The 21,341-nt window shown below is 52.6% G+C and overlaps 9 protein-coding genes across 9 annotated transcripts; 4 read left to right on the top strand and 5 right to left on the bottom strand.

Annotated features, from left to right (window-relative positions):
• Positions 1-89: 89 nt before the first annotated feature.
• On the bottom strand, positions 90-651 carry Z519_10919 (uncharacterized protein; the record flags this gene model as incomplete). The annotated part of the gene is made up of 2 exons (XM_016768633.1): positions 90-282; positions 335-651. 2 exons carry the CDS (start codon positions 649-651, stop codon positions 90-92), a joined length of 510 nt encoding a protein of 169 aa, XP_016615020.1.
• Positions 652-5,922: 5,271 nt separating this feature from the next.
• Positions 5,923-6,462, top strand: Z519_10918 (uncharacterized protein; the record flags this gene model as incomplete). The annotated part of the gene is made up of 2 exons (XM_016768632.1): positions 5,923-6,286; positions 6,386-6,462. The coding sequence occupies 2 exons, from the start codon at positions 5,923-5,925 to the stop codon at positions 6,460-6,462; spliced, it is 441 nt and encodes a 146-aa protein (XP_016615019.1).
• A 983-nt stretch (positions 6,463-7,445) lies between these two features.
• Z519_10917 (uncharacterized protein) lies at positions 7,446-8,394 on the bottom strand (the record flags this gene model as incomplete). The annotated part of the gene is made up of 2 exons (XM_016768631.1): positions 7,446-7,945; positions 8,130-8,394. 2 exons carry the CDS (start codon positions 8,392-8,394, stop codon positions 7,446-7,448), a joined length of 765 nt encoding a protein of 254 aa, XP_016615018.1.
• Positions 8,395-9,154: 760 nt separating this feature from the next.
• On the bottom strand, positions 9,155-10,229 carry Z519_10916 (uncharacterized protein; the record flags this gene model as incomplete). The annotated part of the gene is made up of 3 exons (XM_016768630.1): positions 9,155-9,465; positions 9,535-9,823; positions 9,870-10,229. 3 exons carry the CDS (start codon positions 10,227-10,229, stop codon positions 9,155-9,157), a joined length of 960 nt encoding a protein of 319 aa, XP_016615017.1.
• Positions 10,230-11,571: 1,342 nt separating this feature from the next.
• On the top strand, positions 11,572-12,482 carry Z519_10915 (uncharacterized protein; the record flags this gene model as incomplete). The annotated part of the gene is made up of 2 exons (XM_016768629.1): positions 11,572-11,690; positions 11,750-12,482. The coding sequence occupies 2 exons, from the start codon at positions 11,572-11,574 to the stop codon at positions 12,480-12,482; spliced, it is 852 nt and encodes a 283-aa protein (XP_016615016.1).
• Positions 12,483-12,569: 87 nt separating this feature from the next.
• Positions 12,570-14,400, bottom strand: Z519_10914 (uncharacterized protein; the record flags this gene model as incomplete). The annotated part of the gene is made up of 5 exons (XM_016768628.1): positions 12,570-12,623; positions 12,673-12,778; positions 12,836-13,014; positions 13,109-14,254; positions 14,326-14,400. 5 exons carry the CDS (start codon positions 14,398-14,400, stop codon positions 12,570-12,572), a joined length of 1,560 nt encoding a protein of 519 aa, XP_016615015.1.
• A 312-nt stretch (positions 14,401-14,712) lies between these two features.
• On the bottom strand, positions 14,713-15,849 carry Z519_10913 (uncharacterized protein; the record flags this gene model as incomplete). The annotated part of the gene is made up of 1 exon (XM_016768627.1): positions 14,713-15,849. The coding sequence occupies one exon, from the start codon at positions 15,847-15,849 to the stop codon at positions 14,713-14,715; it is 1,137 nt and encodes a 378-aa protein (XP_016615014.1).
• Positions 15,850-16,359: 510 nt separating this feature from the next.
• On the top strand, positions 16,360-18,267 carry Z519_10912 (uncharacterized protein; the record flags this gene model as incomplete). Its single annotated transcript, XM_016768626.1, has 6 exons — positions 16,360-16,713; positions 16,764-17,053; positions 17,149-17,513; positions 17,565-17,703; positions 17,753-17,964; positions 18,026-18,267. The coding sequence occupies 6 exons, from the start codon at positions 16,360-16,362 to the stop codon at positions 18,265-18,267; spliced, it is 1,602 nt and encodes a 533-aa protein (XP_016615013.1).
• A 295-nt stretch (positions 18,268-18,562) lies between these two features.
• Z519_10911 (uncharacterized protein) lies at positions 18,563-20,470 on the top strand (the record flags this gene model as incomplete). The annotated part of the gene is made up of 1 exon (XM_016768625.1): positions 18,563-20,470. The coding sequence occupies one exon, from the start codon at positions 18,563-18,565 to the stop codon at positions 20,468-20,470; it is 1,908 nt and encodes a 635-aa protein (XP_016615012.1).
• Between the last annotated feature and the right edge of the window lie 871 nt (positions 20,471-21,341).

Here is a 21,341-nt window from a genome sequence, read left to right as displayed (position 1 = left end):
GCTTGTGATGGAAAAGAGCAGACGTCGTTCGCTGGCCAACAGGGTCAAGGGGAAATAAACAGATATCGAGGTGTGGTAAAGGTCGTTGTTCATCGTTTGCCCTTCTTCTTGCTGCTGGTGCTTGCACTTCGGCCGAGATTGTCTCTCGACATTGTTCTTGTCAAGCCACCGATGTAATCCTGCAGGAAGCGGTTCTCGGTCTCGAGCTTGTCGTGATCATTCTTGACCTCATCGATCTTTTCCGCCAGTGCGGCGAGTGAGGACTGTAGGTTTCGCGCTTGTCTACAGAGTTGAGTTAGTACGGGAAGCACTTCATGGGAGCGATGTCTCCTACTCTTTCAACGTCTCGCGAAGACCACGCTCTATCCTCTCAATGTCCTCACTGTTGCGTCGTGGACTCATTGCTCGGGCGTCATCCGGAGGGTATTCGGGCCTTTCTCGTTGAACAACGTCTCGACCCTTGGGTACAATAATGGTGTTGGATCTCTGTCTGTCACCCAGTCGAGGTCTTTCCATCCGCGTTCGTCGCGACGCTGGCCGAGGGGAGGTAGGCTGCGGAAAGTCCGACTCCGAGGAGGACGAAGCACCACTTGATATCGGGGGGGATACAGACGGGCGGTGTGTTATGTCTGCTGGTTCGTGCCCAGTCATAGAGACTGGTTGAGGGAATGTTGCCGTAGCCGTGGGCGATGATGGGGAGCTGTGCATCTGGCGTTGGCCAGTCTTGAAGTATTTGTTACCGACGCTCGAATTGTGTCGGTTGTTTTCCCAATCTTGCTTGACCAACGTTCTGGAGTCGCCAAATGACGCATTGGCCTTATGCGCGATCCAAGACGAGCGCACTGACCTAGGTCCAGCGCCAGCCCTAAGGTATTCTGAGCATCCAAAGCGGTTGCACCTGCTCAGGTGGTATGAGCCAGAGATGCAGTGGTTTGGCGGGAAGGGAAGGCTGTGCGGACGAATTTGGGGCAGTAGGAAAACGCCGAGGCTGGGCTTGGAGTGGGTTGACGAAGTATTTGGGCCCTGGGGGTTAGGAGGGCACGGTTTTCACAGAGGGAGGGACGATGGGAGGGTTACTGGGTCGCAACCAGGGTCGGTGAGGTGAGCGAAGTGGAAGGAGACTGGCGGAGGGTGAGTGTCGCGGATGGTTGGATGGTGGATAAGATGATCGTCAGAGGGCAAAGCCAACTGCTAGGGAAGCAAATGGGCTCCCTGTCGCCCAAAAGCGGAACTTGAAAAGTCAAACTCGAAAAGCCTGAGGTGTCCTTGTGGTGCTTGGTTGTCCTGGGTACAGAGCTGCGGTCAGTCTTCAGCCGGATAAGAATCTCCTCGTTGGAGCAACGCGGCTGAGTGGTGAGGAGCGCTGGGTTTTGTGGATCTGGATAACCTGTCCCACGGATTGCTTGGGCAAGTTACGTCGTCAAGCCGAGCCTTCGGTGGACCATGGCGGATTGATCAACAACGGCGTTGCCTCCTAAGAGTCCGAGATTGCCAACTCGCCAGCCTTCGAGTGGGCTGTTTGGGATTGGATGACACGCTGGGTGCTTGGATTTCTTTTGTTCGGTGGAGGAGTTTCACAGAGAAGGCGAGGGTTGGAGTCGCGCGTGTTTCAGTCGCTCCTTCTCAGTGGCAGGAGTAGGAGTGTCCTTTCTATATCACGAATCCATCACTGGGGGTGATTTTGGGGCGATGTTACAGCAAGCGTCAAGAGAGGAGAAAACGATGGCGGCCGCGACCACGAGGTGGTGGCGTGCAAAGGGTCACAGTTGAAGGCAGAAGGCAAATAAATGATGATGATGATGATGATGATGATGATGGCAACCTTGCGCGTGGGAATGGAATGGCGCAAGGCTGTTTGTCCAGAGAAAGCAACGTGGTAAAAGGAGGCCGCAGACAACGGGCAGGTTAACGGGCAAGTGACGGGCACCACTGACTACTTCTGGTGCCCCCCAAAGCCGAAGCCGGGCAACAAAAAGAAGACCCCTGGGGGCTGGGGGGAGGGGGGGGCCGGCACACACGAATATTTGACGAACGGATAGCCGGGAACGGCACTACCTAGAGTAAGGCAAGCGAAAGATGGGGAGCGGCCAAGAGGAATGGGACGGAAGGCGGGCCTAGGGAGCCGCTTGTGCAAGGGGGAGCCTCTCAAATGATTGTTAAAGCTAGTTAGACAAGGTCCGCTATACCCTCTAAGGTTTAACTATAATGTTTAGCTGCCACGGCGGCCTGTAAATATTCCTGCGGCTTGACGTCGTTGATCACTCACTCCCTCGTCCCGATCGACATCATATCCCCTAACCGAGGTCGCCATCGGCCGAGAGTCATCCCGACATTCAATTTACTTCCTTCCAATTCCAAGCAGTCCAGCAGTCTTATTATCGCACGCAATTCTCTCGATAAAAATCATCTGGTGCCGCCGGGCGGCGGCGTAAGTGGGAGCCCGCCAGGGTGGTTCAGACAGCCCTCCTTAGGCGCCAAAATGATGTCAACACCTGCCCCGACCTCCTCCAACCAATCCCTCCGTGAAATTCGACTTGACCTCAAAACAATCTGCCTCTTTCAATCCCTCGTCGAGTCAAGTCTTGGACTTCCGGAGAGTCACCGAGTGGGGTTGAGTTGTGGGATGGTGACATACCAGCATCCGAGAAAGATCGACACTCTTAGTTTGCTCGCTGGTTGAATAACCGCTGGAGATTCGGATATTTTCAAGAATCATTGGTGTCACCTGAGGTATGTAGGCTGACCTGGCCTGCTACTCGACCCTATAGCGCTGCTTGAGAGTCGCCTGAAGCCCGTACTGCAGGCACACTACAACAAATGGAGGGACGGGGCCTAATTATCCAAAAGACTTGCGTGGTGTCAGCCCGCCAATCGTTCTTCGAGAGTGTTCATAAGCCTTTAGAGACGATCAGAATGAACACGCCCTGCGGCTTGGACGATGGCACCAGACATCGTAGCAAGGGAGAAAGTGGCGCTAACGACCCCAACGTCTTTCGCGCCCCGTAATTCTGGAAGCAAGATAGCCCTTGTCCCGCTATCCGTCGAGCCCATGTCCTTTCCGTCAACACGAGACCCCCCTATGCAGGGTCCGCGTTTACTCCGAGACGTGGAGACCCTGCGTCGACCAGATACGAGTATATTAAGAGGGGTTCCTCCTCAGCGTTTCATGCGGTTGTTCAAGGATGAGTGTCGGTTGCCGTGTTGTAGACCAACCACGGTTGCAAAACAGAAGGGCATCACACAGTCTGTTTTGTTAAGCTTGCCCCAAACCGCCAGGATCAAAGATATTCTTCGTCCTGAGGAATTTCTGTTGCAGAAGACGAAAAGCGACAAGCCTGGGAGGCGCACAACTACGTCATCCATCATTGGGGCGGCACCAGCGGATTGCTTTTTCGGTCGAAGGATCGCCCTCTAACAATCCGTGGTGTTTCACCAGGCCACCGAGCCTCACTTCTGATTGACTCCCAACAGTCAGAACAGACCACATCTCAGAGGCTTAAGTGAGAAAATCTTCGCCCTCAGGAACCGAGGCTGCTCCCGGGCGGTAATATCTTGTGGCTTCTCTCATCTCCAATGGCATTGTACGACAACAATGAGTTCAAGTAATGTAATCCCTAGCATACACTTTATTTTATGGATTCTGAGGGGACAACGCCCGTTGGTGATGTGCTGGTGGTCTGGTAAATCCCTAATCTTTGCAATTTGCGGTTTTGACCGGGAAGATGAAGATCATCTGCCTAGTTACAAGTAATCCCCATTTGTTCCCGAAGTTTTCCATCCACATCCAACGTCCCGTTGATAGTTGCCGGCATACGGCTTCGCCACTTTGAAAATCGGGCACTCTCTGTCCAGCTTTCAGAATGCTTATTCTAGCGTTTAATGCCCAGCACCCCGCAAAACGGCACTGCTTGGAGGAGGAGCGGTTCTTTGCCCGCGAGCAATCCTGTTTGACATAAGCTAGACCAGGAAAAGTCTGAGCTCCTTTGCTTGGTAGAGACTCTTTGTGTTGAGCGCAAATGGTGCTCAACGTAGAAGTCACAAGTACTCAATACCTGTCTCGGGGTGATGTCGGGGGGGTTCAACATACCAGTTGTCCGAGGAAGGTTGGTTGTCAGTCCCAAACTCCAATCGTATTGCCTTCGGAGACTTCTCAATCGGACTGGCATACTCTATCACGATCCGAACACAGAGGCTTTTTCCCTTCCATGGGGCTTTTTAGAGGACACTTTTCAGTGCGTCCGCTTCAACCACCATGGATAACAAGGTCATGGAGATCGTCATGGTCTTTCTGGCACGATTTTTATCGCATACCCAAATATCCTGAACCCCCCCCCCCGGCTTTTACGACTGTGGATATTCTGGGGGCAAGACATTCTCGCAGCAATCGGAAGTCCCGTTAACAAGACCCAGAATGGGCACCATTGCTCTGGGCAAAAGTGACGGGAGCGACACCGTATTGTGAGTGACAGAACATGAGTATAGATCCCAAAGTCGTCTCAAACAATCATATTGCTGTCGCAGAGGGCCCATCCTTGGTGACAGTGCTTTTCTTAACGCTTCTTCCTCGCACCACCTCGGCTTCTGCAGGCTCGGTATCTTTGAATTTATCGGCGGCACCCATCATCGTAGTCCTGGGCTTCTTATAGGTAAGTTCGAAGGGGATGTCATTCGCGCACCCTGACCGCTCCTTCTTACAGCTTTTCGGCAGATACCATGCCAATCACGGGTTGATTGGTACCTCATTTGGTCTCTCCGGTTCCGTCTGAGGATGCGGGAATCTCCTGGCAGATGTGGAGTAAATGAAGAAGCCGGAATGGCGGCATTGCCATCCCCATGCTCGTGGTTCAGCATCTTCATTGGCAGACTCTTCTTTCCATTGAACTGAGACATTCGGTCGATTCGCCAGCGGCCTGAGATCTCGCAGTGAACATGACTTTCGGTGGCTATCTGTCGACGAAAGGCGACATAACTCATGTCAGGATTGAAAATAGGCCACGACCTTGTTCGTATATTCACTGCCATTGAGTTGAGCAGACTCGTGGTGCGGAACCTCCACGATCCCTCGTCCTCTTGCTTCCCATCTACGTCCGCAGACTCGTACCACCGGCGCCTATACCGACGCGATTTGCGCAAAACATTGCCCAGAGGTGCTCAGGATTGGTGCTCCGAAAGGTCGAGGACTCTGCTCTACCGTAGGGTCATACGGTAAGACTGGAGATGGGGAGGGGCTTGAGAAGGCTGATCCCCGTAATGGTCGACGTGCCACAATGAGAAGCTTTTGACTGGGGGTGATGAGAAGGCGAGCACTCACATTATCGACTGGTGTTGTTGTATTGTGGACTGAGCTGTCCAAGACCCTGAACTCCCGTGCGAAAGCAAACCTCCCAATTCAGGCCCGAAGTGCTCCAGCCATACTTCAGCCCTTCTCGAATCTCTGGGAATTTTCCGCCCCCCATCACCTCTTCCCGCAAAGGTTTTGCAGCTGGGGGTTGGTGGTATTGTGATTGGTAGAGCTTCTCCAAATCAATGTATACGTCGGTGTTTGACTTGCAGCCCGATGAGGAGAGAACTCCGCGTCAGACAAGTCTCATTTTTTTGCACCACATGGAGAGAACATGCATCTCATGCACCTCGTGGCGGGACCTGACTTCAACCCCGACCTAGAGCGTTCCCGTCAGACAAAATCTCACTCGTCGTGGGTGAAGCTGGCCCAGAGCCCGGCAGTTGCCCCTCTCCTTCGGCGTCTTTTTACCGTCTTCAAAATCTATCGTCCGGCCATGTACCTTCCTCAACACATCAAATTGGAAAGCGAGCCGCAAAGAAAGAAGGAAAAGAACAGAGACAATAAAATAGAGCGGCCACCGTCAATATTGTCGCTCTCGTCTCTCAAAGCATCCATCACCCCCCGTGAAGCCATCAAGCATGGGATCCCTCGACTCGTCGTCGCTAATATCGGGCCTCGCCCACGTCAACCTCACTGTTCCGGTCGGTACGCTCGACCAAGCCAACGAGTTCTACGGGACAACCATGGGTCTCACGCCCCGCGCGGTCCCGCATTTGCAAAAGGGCACTCTAGCGTGGTTTGACATTGGCTCGTCGGGTCAGCAGGTTCACATCGCCTTTGGCGCACCCTCGGATTTTGAGAAGACTTCATCGAGGCACCCGTGCTTTAAGTTGGCGTCCCCGGAGGCGCTTTTGCAGTTGAGACAGAGGATCTGGGAGCATTTCATCAGAGGAGGCGAGGCAGCGCCGACCGAGGCGGATAAGCCCGGAGAGGTCAATTCTGGTACGTCTTACTCAATTACTGCTCTTGTGGTGCTTGTATCTGGTGATTCCTGTGATGTTCTGGAATGCTGTGGACTAATGCTGCTGATTGCTGCCAAAGGAGCCCAAGGCGTGGAATATCCGCAACGCTTCTTCGCCAGAGACTACGCTGGGAATAGACTGGAGTTCAGCGTATAGACCTTTGGATCCATCACTCCACTGCGTCCGGCCAGAGAGCGGTGAGGAGCGGCGAATTGAGGCGATACAGGAAATGGCCCTCAACAACAAAGACTCGGGGTGGGAGCCAAAGGCCCTGAAATGTCGTCCCCTTAATGCCTGTGGACACCATATCACGGAGGCAGTGGCAGTACGTTCAGCATCACTGCATCAGAGGAAGGGGAATCGCGTGGGCGGCTGGAGGAACATGGTAAACCGGCATTTATCTCACATTCTCTTATGACCAATGTTTTACCGTCTTATCAATCACCCATTTGTGCCTTTTCCTTGCATGGCCCTGGTCGATACAGCAAACGAAGTGAATCCGGCTGCGCATCTATTCGGAGTCGTCGTTTCATCCGTCATTCTGTCTTTACGCAAAGCATCGAATGGGGCTGTATTCAAGCATGTCCACAGCACATCAAATGTGTCTGAATGTGCGCAAAGCAGAGCAGATCGCGCCTTCGACCATCCTTCTGCTCCATTCATTCGCCTTCAGTGTCTAATGCTGCTGCTGCTTCTGCTGCTCCCGTTATGTCCCCGGCCACAGCAAAAAGCAAGTTCCCCCCTTTCCCTCGAAGCAAAGTCTTGTGAAGAAAAGAGACAGGTGCCACTTCCACTAAAAAAAAAAAGGCCCCTTTGCCGATGGTTTCCCCGTTTCTTGTCTGGTTTCGTCAAAAGAGGCCACCGGACTTCCTTGTAGCAGGTACAGCAGAGTATGCTTTCTTGCGGGGTTGCTGTGTGGGCGCTTTCTTGGTTTGAACAGAAATCGAGCTCGTTTGTGTGTGTGTGTGTGTGTGTGTGTGTGTGTGTGTTTGGGGGGTGGGGGTTGGAGATTTATGCCGCCCGGCGATAGACAAACTAATGGACCATCCTCCCTGCGACTTTGCTCTGCCCTCAATATGAAAAAGCCATCCGCCCGTCCACGTCCATTTCCACACCACTAACCTGTCCCCTCCCCATCTTCAAGCCCTCCACGCCATCGCCGTTGCTGCTGTAGTGGTGGGCGAGGGCGCGGTGGTGGGTAGAAACGACTCGCTGGGCCCGCTACCCACATCGGGCCACTTCCTGTGCCACAGATCGCAGTTCGGATCGAGCCAATTGCCCGAACAGTTGGCGATTTGCACGCTATACATTCCACAGCCGGTCAGCCAGAAATTGACACCGCCAAAGTAGTGGCTGTTCCACTGGCACTTGTCGATGACATGGCGGAGACCGGCGCGGCACTGGTCCTGCTGGACGTCCAGGTCGCACTGTGCCTGAGTGCCGGACACATACGTGACATTATCGATGACTTTGGGGTGCCAGCGCACGAGGCGAGCCGCGAGTATGACCCCTGACAGTTCGGTGAGGGTGTAGTTTGGCACCGTTGCCGCGGACGCGGTGGTTAGACTGGCGTTGTTGGTGTCGTCGGCCGTGACCGGGATGAGGTCCGTTGGATACTCATTGGCGTCGAATTCTTGGCCTACATCGTAGAGAGTAAAGATGAGCCGGAGAATAAAAAACACAAAATGAAAATGGAGTAAAATCATAGCGCAAGAGGACAGATGAGCCTCCAAATCAGAACAGGCGATGTCAAGGATGCCACGACCGAAGAGAATGAATGCTACGGTCAAGGTGGTAAAGGGGCATGGCTGGAGATAGTGTACCTTGGGCGGGCAGATTCCCCGGCATATAAGCTTCATCACAGAACAGATCCGCTAGCTGGGTCGCCGTTGGAGGGTCGATATACCAGTCACCGCCCCCGGTGGCGCAGACCGCAAATGGTGTGTATACTTCAGTGGTTGTGGATGGAGTTGGCAGTGTTGTCGACCTGAAGGTGGAAGTCGTGGTGACGGCAATTTGAGCCTGGACTGAGGAAGTGAATATGTAGAGGCCGAGAAGGACGAGGATCTTAAAGCGTTGGGTGGCCATTGTAGTCGCTGTGAGGTAAATGCGATCTCAACGGAATGGGTAAGCAGTATTGAGGCGAGCAGGTGAGACGGGGTTGATAGTGGATGGAAGTGACTCGAGATGGCCTCGAAAGTCAAAAAACAACCTGTAAAGGCGGAAGAAGAAGGAGGAGTGTGAGAGAGGTGAACGATGGAAAAACCCGAGTTTTTATACATAGATATATTAGGTCAGCGTCAGCCAAGGAGCTGAAGATGAGAGCGAGAGAGATAAAGGGAAAGTCAGGGGCGCCTTTGGAAGAGTACAAGGCGTCCGGCAAATGTATTGTCAATAATAAGTTTCTTTTTCCCTCCGCAAGGCGCTTGATGTGGGAGAGCCGAAGTCTCGTGGGACAGGGACTCTACGGTGACACAGGACAGGACGCTGGTACCCAATGTCAACAGGAAGCAAACAATTGCCAGACCTCGAGAAGGAAAGGGAGAAGAAGTGGCTTGAGCTCTGATATCGGCATTCGAAGGCATATTGACGGCATATTTGGTGAGCTCCGTCGAGAATAGTCTCCACAAGTTTGATGGCGAGTTTGGAATGAGGTGGAGGGGGAAACGACATTCGGTCAATGATCATATCAGCCTTTGTCCGCCGAGTTACCCGACGGTTGAGATTGTCCTCCAGCCTCGGGGCCGGGAGCAAAGAACTTGCGCATTTCCTGCGCAACAGGGTCCCAGGGTACATGAACCTGGGCATTATGGGCCGACGTTGCCTGAACAGTGGTAAACATTGACTTTCAAAGTCTGGAGGAGATAGGGGAGTCCCGGTTCTGGTTCAGCAACCACTCGACACCGCTGACCAGTTTGTGAACCCATTTTCTGTTAATTGACAGTTGCGGGTACATGGACCACCAGAGGTGCGGTACGCCAGGGTATATTTCCACCTTTGCTCGGCCGCCTGCCTCTTTGATCCTGTCGCAGTAGAAAATCGCGCTGTCTCTCCAGATGTCCATCTCGGCGACCTGGTAGAACACCGGGCCCAGCCCGGCGAAGTTCGTCTGGGTCAAGGGAGTAACCAAAGGATCGTGAGCGTCAAAATCCGATATTTCTGTATCCCAGCCGTGAGTTTGTTTTCTCCTTCCCGGTCATGGAACAAAATATGAGGGGCTTTGCTTACGGCCATAGAGGATGTTCATCTCCCGAGTTGCGACCGGGCCGTTCTTATACCTTTCCCAACTTCCATTTAACAAGTGTTCTGGGAAGAGGACCTTGGTGTTCCCTTTCCTGTCAATATAGCTATGTGGCATGCCGGTACACATGAAGAAATGCCCTGTTAGCGGAGGCTGTAACTTGTCGTCTCTTGCGAGGATGGTAGCCATGCAGGTCAAATTCCCCCCTCCTGACGCGCCGCCGGTGAGGAAGCCCTTGGACAGGTCCCCACCAATGGTCGTTGAGTTGACCGATACCTATCACTGTTCAGTCTAAGCGGGGGGCGGTGTATGGGCCACGCACCCATTTAATGACATCGTAAGTATCGTAGACGCCAGTAGGATATGGCCATTCCGGGGCGAGGCGATATGCGACACTGACGATAATAATCCCCAACCTCATACACAGCAGCTGACAGAGGAACTCCTCGGTGTCCAGTCCGCCCATGCACCATCCCCCACTGTGCGCATACACCATGACGGGCCGGGTCTCAGAATGTGACTTGGGACGATAGATCCGAACCGTGACCGAATGTCCATCACGAACGGCCACCGGCCTGTCTTCTTCCATCCAGAGGACTTGGCTACCCAGCGTCTCTTTGACGAAAGGGCTCTTCATAAATCGGACGTTACCTTGAGCGTGGATCTGACGCGTTGCAGGCATCTTGTCAATCCGAGGCAGGAAGAATTTCGGCATCCCCTTTTCCCTCCATATCTAAAATAAGGACATTGTTAGGGGGACGTCGATATGTGTCTCGTTGATGGCTGTACGCACCGCAGCAAGCTCGGGGTCCGTCTCTGGGGGGATAGTATTTCCATCGTCGGCCATTGTTGGTAATGTTGCGGTCAGTTCTTTTAATTCAATGCCATTTTTGAGAAGTGGTTCCGCTGACCGGAGGGATTCTCAAGCTGGTATTTATCGAGCCGAGATTGGCGACAATGGATCTGTCCACGGATTTATATAAGCTGACCAGTTGACGCGGCTCTTGACTCGGGAGAAGTACAAGAACAGGCATCGTGGTTGGCTGTAGAGCAACCTCACCAGCGGACTTGGGACCCCTTTTTGGTGGGACATAAGACGAGGTGGCCCAAAATAATGTCCGTAGCCCCGAGAGCAATGGTTGAAATCCCACCTGCCCATTCTACTGGGTACATAGGTACTCCTTACCCGTCCGTTAGATAAGGGCCCACGTCCACTGTCAGACATCTCTCGGGTGCGCAGGGGTCAAAGTCACGCCGGTAAGACGACAGTGCGGTGTAAACGGAAACGCGGCGCCCTTCCTCTTGAGACCCATGGAGCAGGCTATGACGACCGAGGGCTAATAGCATCAGATATGTGTTGTATACCTGTATACGTACGTCCAGAGATTCGATATGGCGGGTGGATGTCTGGGTCCTTGTCATGCGCGAAACCCCCCAGCTTTACTCGGCCTTCGCGAGCTCGGTACACCGAGCAAGACCGAGGCAGAGGACCAGACAGCGATGTCACATGACAGCCACACTAGGCTATTCTAGGACTAGTTTGGGATGCCTGAAGCACTTCGTTTTCCTGTACCTCGTAAGTCGATTCCCTGCAACTTTCTCATCTTCTTTCTCAGATACAGAGGCAGATACTGCATAGATAATGTTTTGCTACTGCTATGGTTATTGCGACCACTTCTCCCGGCTTGCTAGCTAGATTATGTCAGCTGGGTTGTTCAATTGGCCCCAGCATTACCTGCAGCTCGCATTGTAACGTAACTCCCTGCTGAATTTCAAGCCTCGGCTGTTTGAACGGCGTTGGCCCCAATCCGTCTGGTGCTTGATCCACCGGAATCGCGAACCTTCTAATCACAGATTTTTTGATGACAGCATCTCGTCAATTGTTCGGCTATTGATAATTGTATATCTGCTGGACCTTTCCTCAGACAGGGTCTGCGATGAGAATTGTTCCCCGAATTCTTGCATTATAAACGAGTTGGACCGCTGGGTGAGACTCTGGGCCGAAAGAGACAGACACCGACAAGATGGGCAGTGCTGAGCAGGATGTCGAGCTCAAAGACTTCCAGAGCATATTCAGCCTCGAGGGGAAGGTCGCTGTCGTGACTGGCGGTTCCCGAGGATTGGGCCTGAACGTTGCCTCCGGGTAAGCTAGACAATGCATTCCCCGTCCATGTCTCAATGCACTGATTCCTTGGTCAATAGATTCCTCCAAGCTGGCTGCTCCAAAGTCTACATTACCTCCCGAAAGGCCAAAGCATGCGATGAAGCCGTCGCCGCTCTCAATGCTCTTCCCAACAAGCGACCCGGCGCTGTCGCCATTTCGATTCCCGCAGACTCCTCCAAAATTTCAGAGATTGAACGTCTGGCGGCCGAGGTCGCAAAGACGACCGATCACGTCGATATCCTATTTGCAAACGCCGGCGCAACGTGGGGAGCCCCGTTCGAAACGCACCCCGAAAACGCTTTCAGCAAGGTCATGGATCTGAATGTCAAGAGCGTGTTCTACACTGTTCAGAAGTTCGCGCCACTACTACAGAAGCGAGCGAGCACAGAAAACCCTAGCAGAGTCATTGTGACTGCAAGTATCGCCGGCATCGGGGTGGGCTCGCTTGGAGAAAATGCCACATATGCATATAGTGCATCGAAGGCGGCCGCCATTCATCTCGCGAAGAACTTGGCCGTCGAGCTAGGCCCGAGAGGAATCATCACCAACGCGATCGCCCCTGGCTTTTACCCTACCAAAATGGCGTCGGGGCTGATGGAACTGCAAGGTGGGCAGGCCGCGTTGGCTGCCGAAGTACCAAATAAGAGGCTTGGTCGTCCTGAGGATATTGCCGGATTGGTGGTGTTTTTGAGCAGCAGAGCAGCGTCCCACATCAATGGTGCTGTCATCACAACCGACGGGGGCTCTGTGCTCTCACGGGGCAAGCTATAGAGAAAATAGACTCGATCTAAGAACATATTCTCTGCGCTTTTCGCTCTGAACGCCGCTCTGAACGCAAATTCGTCGACAACACCAAAGTTATCGCTCGACAGGCGTCAATCTGATCATGAGCGGCTGAAGCTTCCATAGAACCTGTTCTAGATATCAGCAGAAACATGACGTCCACGGAAGAGACACTCACGTAGAACCTGGCATCCTCGACCCATGTAGGATGGTCTCCATCAAGCTCCATATCAAAATGCCAGAGCACCTTGGCTAGGACGAGCCGTGCTTCGGTGAGAGCCACCCTGGTCGAACATCAGCCAAAGCACAAACTGCCAAAAGAACAGACAAAGAAATCTTACTGTTTGCCAATACAGTTTCTAGGCCCCAGGCTGAATGGCTTGAGAATCTCATCGGCCTGTAATCCGGACGGCCCCTTGTCTCCCATTTCATCGAGCCACCTCTCTGGCCGGAACTCCCTGGGTTTGTCGAACAATCGCCCCGACCGACCCATATGCCACTGGCCCATTGAGACGTAGGTCTGTGGACACAATTTTGATCGTCAGCGGACGGGTGCTTATGGAGCAAAAAAGAGGTTGGACGACGATGGGCGGGTGGCCAACGACTTAACTTACTCCTCCTGGAACGACTTCGCCGGCGATCAGATGTCCTCCCTTCGGCGTGGTCCGGGGCGTGATGTAGCTAGCGACGGGGAAGATCCTCAGCGACTCGTCAATGGTCGCCTTCAGGTAGGGCAAGTTCGAGGTTGCTCTGATGGTGATCTCCCGACTGCTCGCGAAGCTCCGGCGGATCTCGTGTTGGAGCTTCTTCATGACGCGCGGCGTCTTGCAGAGGTGATAGAACGTCGCACTCAAGCATGTGCTCGTCGTCTCGGCGCCTCCGCCAACAATGAGCACGGAATTCGCGGTGACCTCCTCGTGAGTGAGGCGGTTGCCGTCCTTCATCTCGCGCATCATCAAGCCCACGATGTCGGGTCTCTTCTTCGCATAGGTCTCCTTACTACCATCCGTGTTTTGTTCCTCGTCGCGATCAAGTCGCTGTTTAATCGCCGCGGTTGCTGCGTTGAAGAAATTGTCTCTCTCTTCCAGCTGCTTCTTTGTCAGTAACGGCATTAGCATCCTCTCGGTGATACCGAAACGGCGGAACTGGTTAAAGATTGTGGCATTTTTGAGGCCCTGTAAGAGAAAGCTCGGCCAGGGATGCATGCGCCGATTCTTCAGGCAGTCGAACTCCTGATCCAGTGCCAGTTGGCCGATCACGTCGTTGAGTGTCCACAGGAACCATTCGACCATGTTTTGCGAGCCATTTTCTTTGCACGCCTGGGTTAGCTGCGTGCAGAGTAAGTCGACGTAATGTTGCATCACGGGCTCGACTTCTAGGACACCCGAGTTCAGGAACGCAGGGTTTGCAAGGCGCCGCAGTCGGGTGTGCTCAGCGTCGCTGGCCATGATCATGCTCTCGGGCATCTTGCGTTCATCAGCCGGCGGGAAGTGGAAACGAGTTTTCTGCAGCTGAGGTCGAGTGTTGTAGATCTGTGGCCAGGCTTCGGGTTTTGTGAAGGAAAGTTCGTCGGGCGCGATGCGGACTATCGGCCCATAGCCATCATGTATGGCGTCGATACATTTATACAGATCGCCACATGCCTGGTGCCAGGAAGCCGGGAGGCGGGAAGCTCTCCAGAGCAGCGGGCCTGGGTATTTGGCCAGCGGGTGAAAAGGTGAAACATTGTAGATGAGTCGCAGGACTAAGAAAACGACAACCTAGAGGAGTGAAAAGGTTAGCACCGGCCTCGAAGCCATCCTTGAGGTATGTAGTTCAGAACGTGGCTCACTGCCGCGAGAGCATATATCCAACACCAGAAACCGAGCAGCGCATAGTGCAGGATAGAACTGATGTCGATTGTCATGGCCACCTATTAAACTGCGTCAAGCAAAAGAGACCAAAATCTCGAGCATCAATCGTAGGCTAAACCGACGCTCCTAATAAGGCGGTAGAGGATATGAACATCGTCTACATTCGCATATTATATAAGGACATGGACCCATCTAGGATCTCAGCTGCCTTCGAATTACTCATGATCTCTTAGTGCTTATGATCCAGGATGGAAAGCGGGGCCTGTTCGATGTCTGGACCGAATAGTTGTAGACATGGCTGGCCTAGATGTCTTGGAGTATTTGTACCTCGTATTCGCCATCATGTCTCACTCTGTGCTGTTCTGCTATCTGTACAACCTGAGAAATTCCACCAAAGCCATTATTGCCATCGCTGGACCATACGGCATACTGGTCCGTTCGATATCCAAATAATGCTTGAGATCGTTTCCCATCCCTGTTCCGAAGCTCACATCCAACAGTTCGCCATCGTCGCCGATTCGTTGTATCACAGCCCTGACGGCCTTCATAGCGACGTCCATATATTCCTTTGAGATGTATCGCTTCCGTATGGATTTCAGAAGACCATAGGCAAATCCTGCTGTGGCGGATGCCTCCTGATAACTACCGTCCTTCTCTGACACGTCGAGCAACGTCCGCCACATGCCGTCAACCGTCTGCAAGGTGCGCAGAGTTCTGCATTGTGCCTGCAAGACACTGACCAGGTACAACCTTAGGCCATCGTCCGGAGGAAGGTCCAAGACCTCAATGAAATCCGGAATAGCAATCGTCACCCAACTATTCCCTCGAGCCCATCTAGCTCGCGCAAAGTTATGACCTACTGTACCAGGCACTTCGTCAACAAATTGCCAACCGTGGAAGAAGAGGCCTGTCTGAGAATCGTAAAGGTACTGGATGTGTAGCAGGAATTGTCTTTTTGCTTCTTCGACGTAGCAGGGCCGATTGAGCAGTTTCCCGATTTTTGCCAAAGGCATGACCGTCATCATCAATGTGTCATCCCAAAGTTGATTGTGGTTCTCTTCGAGGTACGTGATATGTTGCATCCCCCCAAAGGTAGTCCGAGGCAAATCATGCATTGCCCATTCAGCCCATGAGTCCAGCCAGGGCAGATAACTTCGTTCCCTGGTCTCTTCGTAAAGATATGCGAGAGTCAAGAAAGTTGCCATGGTGTTGATGTTCTTGGTGGTTCCCTCGGCTAACCTCGCTCCAAACCAGTCTTGCATGGTCTTCAGCGCCAGTGGTGAGGAATTCAGCGCATGGTATTGGTACAGGCCGTACAAAGCGACGCCATGTGTCCATTCCCAATCATTCCATCCCTTGGTGTCAATAGTCCGTCCGTCAGGCAGTTTCAGAAGGAAATGCCCCGTCTCATCCTTGATGTTGACGAGATTGTGAATCAGCAATTCGATCTTTTCTGAGAGATCTTTGGCACTTAGTCCGTCGATGGTCAAAGGCGTCGGCATGTTTTCTCCCTGCTCTGCTCCTGTCTAGGACTCCAATATCATTCTTTACCCCTTTTATCGCTGCTGTTTCCTGTCAAGAATTTTTTCATTGCCCTGGCATTAAATGCACCGAGATGGGCCGACAATATGATGGTGGCTCCTGCAGCCAAGATTTGGTGCGCAGGAGAGCACCTCTTTTCCGGGGTTCTTGCGCCCGACAAGGCGCAGATCAACCTAGCGAGACGTGGAGAAGCTTGATGCAGAACCTCCACCAGCAGCGGATTGAGGCAAATTCCGGAGGAGTTCAACCGAACAACTCACTTTGTCGCAGAGCGTCTTGTTCTCATCAATGGAAATCACAGTCGTATTCGGTTGAACCTCCGCCGAGGTTTTCGTTCGCTTTTATCCCGAGTAGCATGGAGGGCAACTTCAAATAGAAATATGGTCCACATCTGGGAGACTCTGAGGAGGATCCATACTTCCACCAAGCCGGAAATCTCGAGTCATGTGCCCTGAAGACTGAGAAGAGCCATGCCTGGATCAGACAACATTGTCGCCGACACCGTTACCTCCACAGATGGCACCCCGAAAGGTGAGGCAGAGAAGCAGGACATCTCCCAAATTGAGAGAGTCGTGTCCGGTGGCAGCGATCTGCAGAAGGACCTCATCAATTATGACCGTATCGACAAGGACGTCGCGAAGTATGCGAACGCAACTCGCGTCGAGATCTCAGAGAAAGAAAATAGGCGTCTGAGGCGGATGATTGACAGGCGCATTCTTGCTGTCATGGTTCCGACCTACTTCCTTCAGGCTCTTGATAAAGGAACCATGTCGTTCGCATCGATCATGGGCATTCGAGAAGACCTCAATCTCCATGCACAACAGGTGGGAACTCGTCCCCGATTCCGGGTGCAGGAACTGACCACCGATTCTAGTACTCATGGCTCACAACCTGCATCTATATTGCCGTCCTCATCGTAGAGTATCCCACAAACTGGACGATTCAGAGGGTGCCGATTGCAAAGTATCTTGCTTTGAACATTTGCCTGTGGGGGACCATTCTTGCTCTCCACTCTACTGCGAACAACTTTGCCACGATCGTAACGTTGAGGACATTGCTCGGCATCTTCGAAGCTGTCTGCCAACCCAGTTTTCTCATCCTCAGTAGTATGTGGTACAAGCGGGAAGAACAGGCCGAAACCGTGACCTACTGGTACATGATGAAGTAAGTCTCTCGGAAACCCTATATCAATTGTCGCAGAGGCCTTCCAGGTTTCTTGTCTTTCGAGCTGGACATTTTCGATGTTAACGACAAAACAGTGGAGGTCAGCAAATTGTGGGTGGTCTCCTTGCATATTGCTTCACCCAAATTCAGTCAGGCCCTCTGAAATCGTGGCAAGCAATTTTTATTACTTACGGATGCTTCTCCGTGCTTTGGGGGCTTTTTGTGGGCTGGTGGATGCCTGATTCTCCGATGAAAGCCAAGTGCTTTTCAGAGGAAGATAAGAAGTTGATGGTGGAAAGAGTGAGGAGCAACCAAACAGGACTGCAGAACAAGAAGTTCAGGCCTGAGCAGGTCAAGGAAGCATTCCTGGATCCGCAGACGTACTGCTACTGCCTCATCCAGATCTGCACAACTCTGCCCACTTCTGGCCTCGGTGCTTTTGCGAACATAATCATTACAGGTAAGTACGGAAGCACACCTGCCAGGTCTGGAAATACTTACTTCCATCAAGGGTTCGACTTCACCGTCCTACAGACACAATTACTGGCGATGGTCCTGGGCGCCGTAATAATTGTCATTTTGCTCACTTCGACCTGGCTCGTCAAGAAGTTCCGCCAGAATTGCCTGGTGATGGGGATTTTTGTCATACCGTGTGATATCCCCATCGTCCTTCCCTGTATCTGGCTGACGGGATGTTAGATCTTTCGTCGGCACCATCGTTTTGATGAGCGTACAGAACACCGACACGGCAACAAAGGTGGGACTCCTCTTCAGTTACTATATCGTGCTCTCGTTCTGGGCTGCTCAGACATTGGCGATGAGTATGATTTCCCGAAACGTGGGAGGACAAACGAAGAAGTCGATCGTCGTCACGATGAATTTTGTATCCTGGTGCACAGGGAATGCCGTTGGTATGTCAACTTCACCGCCACCAACAACGACGACATTGAATCGCTGACTCTGCATCACCAGGTCCGCAAGTGTTCCTATCTTACGATGCTCCGCGTTATTTCATTGCCTTTAGCACCCATCTCGGCTGCTATGTTCTTCTTGTTTTGGTGATTGTGTTCCTCTGGTTCCATCTCAAGCGGCAGAATCGAAAGAAGGATGAGTTAGCCTCTGCCGGGATTCGAGAGGCCATGGATGAGAATTATGTGCACGCATTCGACGACTTGACGGACCGCGAGAACCCCAACTTCAGGTACTTATATTGATGAAAGAGGCAAGGGGTTGGGCGCAGCAGCCAAAGCTGGACTTCGGGAAAGCAATTGACGAATGTCCGATTTGTTTCTGTCTGATTGAGAGTCGAGGTTCAAGAGGGTTCAACGGGTTCCTGCCAAATCAGGCAAGTCAGGCCAGTAGGATGGGGAAAGTACGACGTCAGACGATTGTAGCCACGTTGCCCTGTGCGACATGCTCGATAAAAACAATGAAGTGCCTGTACTGTGCACTGTGCACAGGCCTCATCGCTGCGCTCATGAAATCCCTCAACTTGGTCGTCGTCGTATGATGGCGAGGCGCTCATCTTCAATTCCAGCTTCCGTGCACGACGGAGCAGAAGTATGCGCCGTCCAACACTCATCTCTGCTTTCTCTGCGGCAGCAGCCATCTTGTTCGTCTTCTCCTTCTTCACTTGCTCCACCGCTGGCCGACATCTCCCAAACTCACGACTACAACTTCTCGGGCGCCGTCTACGATGAAAGCACCTCAAACTCGGAGTCAGAGTCCCTTTCGCAGCCGGACCAGGGGTATGAAGACAGCATTGCCAACCACCGCGTCGTCTCAGGATGCTCATCGATTTCCTCTTTCCCGACAACAATATCACAATCCCTGCCTTCGAGCCGAGAACAATATGATGGCTCTCGTACACCTTCGAAACGCGACTCATTTGGTTTCTATTCCTATGAAAGAGCTGCGCCCCCCCGCCCCGCTACAACGTCTCCAAGAAACATCCGAGAATACCACTCCGCTTTTCGTCATGCCAGCAGTGTCAAAGCTCTGCAAATGAAAGATGAAACCATGAGTGACACACACAGTGTTATAAGACACCACAGACGGACCGGCTCACAAATGTCGTCATACAGTCAGAGGAGTTCATTTTCTATTCAGACATCTCCGACCAAAAGATCAACCCGATCTCACCACACCTCCCCCCTGAAAGGGGGCACCAATCTCAAGAGGGAATTCCCCCTCATACTCTTACATTGTACATTATTGCCACCCAATCAACGCTTCCAACCCTCGTCTCAAGAAAATGCAAATCTGCGCGAATTGTTGCCAGAAGAGTACAAGCAGCGTTGGATAGCTTTGCGAGACAGGCTGACGGATGTTGAGATCAACAGCAGAGGGGTACTGATCCCTCACCCTAGGGATGATTATGGACTTCTGGAAGAGCGACTCTTGGAGAGCTTGGAACTTGAGAAGCCTCGCATCCAACACAACCATTACTTCAACGCGGGTGGCAGTAGCACAGACAGCGGGTTTGAGAGTGGGAGCCTTACCGACGATGAGGCTGATCTTGATGGTTCGGCTCACCTCAAGTGTCCAGACTGTGGGGGTCATCTACGCCCAGAAGAGAGGAACCGCAGGTGGGATGTCAAAGTTTTTGCTGCCAATGGCCTAATGCGGGCTGGTGCATGGGCTGCAGCATGGCAAGAGATGGAGAAGGTCGACGTGGAAATCAATGTTTGCCTGCCAGAAGAGATCTGCCAGGAACTCGAGGCAAAGCTTGCATTCGTCAACGATTCGCAGGTTGAGACAAGCCCGCTAGACTCCGGAGAAGCAATTCGAGAGCCTGAAATCATAACTTCTCGCGAACGAGAAGTCTACGGAGAGTTCGGACGCCTTGAAAGTGAGACGGATACGATCAACTTCGGAAAGCAACCCGTGTTGGAATCGGAGCCTATGCAGCCACCACCTAGCTCAGGGTCTTTCGAGCAAGATGCGCAGGCCCAGATGGCTGGCCATGGCAGGCAACTCACCAAAGAGACCAGAAATCTCCTGATTGGCGTCCTGAGCTTCTTGGTATTGTTGTTTGCATTGGCAGGCAGGCAAGAATCCAAGAAAGAGAGCCCCGTACCCCTATTGCAGTTTACGACCCGACTGGGAGAAGTGCTCACCACCACAGTTACGACGACGAGCATTGCTATCTCAACAGCAACGGTGACAGCCTCTATCATTGCACCGGTACCATATGAGTGTTCCCTGTCAGAAAGGGCCGATGATCTGACGGTGGTATCAACGGAAAGCTTGACTGAACTACCCTCAGCAACGGATCAACCCCGTCCGCCCCCAGAACCCACGCAGAGGGATACAAGCAGCCCAGACATACCACTGAGAGTTGAACTAGAATATGGCCAGAATGATTCCAGCTTGGCATCCGAACAAGGTGGCTTGGAAAATGAACCCGCTGAATGACTCGACTCGACGGATATGGCCGAATAGTGAAATGAACCAGAAAGGGAAGTGAGGCCATGCACGGCTCAAATGATTTTTTTGGACATGGTGAATGGAGACTGATCAAAGAATCCCTCAGTGGCTGCCGGGGATACCGAATGAGTTGAAGATGATTACGTACGGTCAAACCGGGCGTCAATGGTGCCAACAATGCGGCTGACTATGATGATGTGAACGTTGGAACGTTAGGCTGATGGTTTTATATTTGATGAGAAGCGATTGGCAAACATGTGGCATTCTTTTCCGCGGGCGGCAGCTCCCCTTGGCGCCTTCAATGGCCCGTTCTCGCCCGATCGCATTTCGGTCCCAATGCTCCCTCCTACCTTCTCTGCCTATAATACGGCATAACGACTTCAATTTCTCTGCCGATTATGAGTCAAGCGGAACCTCACCGTGAACCTTGTCCGGTCTTAAGGTCCCTCCCGCAGAGGTGCTGGAATTCATTTGCAGTCAGCCGGAAAGAAACCACATGGACATGTCCCAGTCGCGGGGGAAGGGCTCCAGGTAGATGTTAAGACACAATTGCCGCAACAAGACAATGTCCGGCTTTGGTCAGCTGAAGTGACAAGTCTCTTTTTGCGCTTCTCAGCTCGCAGAACCTGACCACTTACTGTCCGGCGACATAAGGCTGAGGAACTCGCCATACGAAATTGGCGCGATTTTCCGGTCAATCGAACCACTGCCGAATCGGTCCGGAATGCAATTGTGGGCCAAGCGGCCCCTGAAAACCAACGTTGTAGGCTGCTCGGCTGGTAATATTATCTTGCAACTCGTCTCCTCCCAGATATAAAAGACTTCCTCAAGTCTCTGCGATTGCCCGTCCGTAGTCGCC

This window comes from Cladophialophora bantiana, assembly GCF_000835475.1.
Source record: "Cladophialophora bantiana CBS 173.52 unplaced genomic scaffold supercont1.20, whole genome shotgun sequence".
NCBI classification, from domain to species: domain Eukaryota; kingdom Fungi; phylum Ascomycota; class Eurotiomycetes; order Chaetothyriales; family Herpotrichiellaceae; genus Cladophialophora; species Cladophialophora bantiana.
The sequence above is the reverse complement of the archived record's forward strand: the minus strand, read 5'-3'. Positions and strand labels throughout refer to the sequence as shown.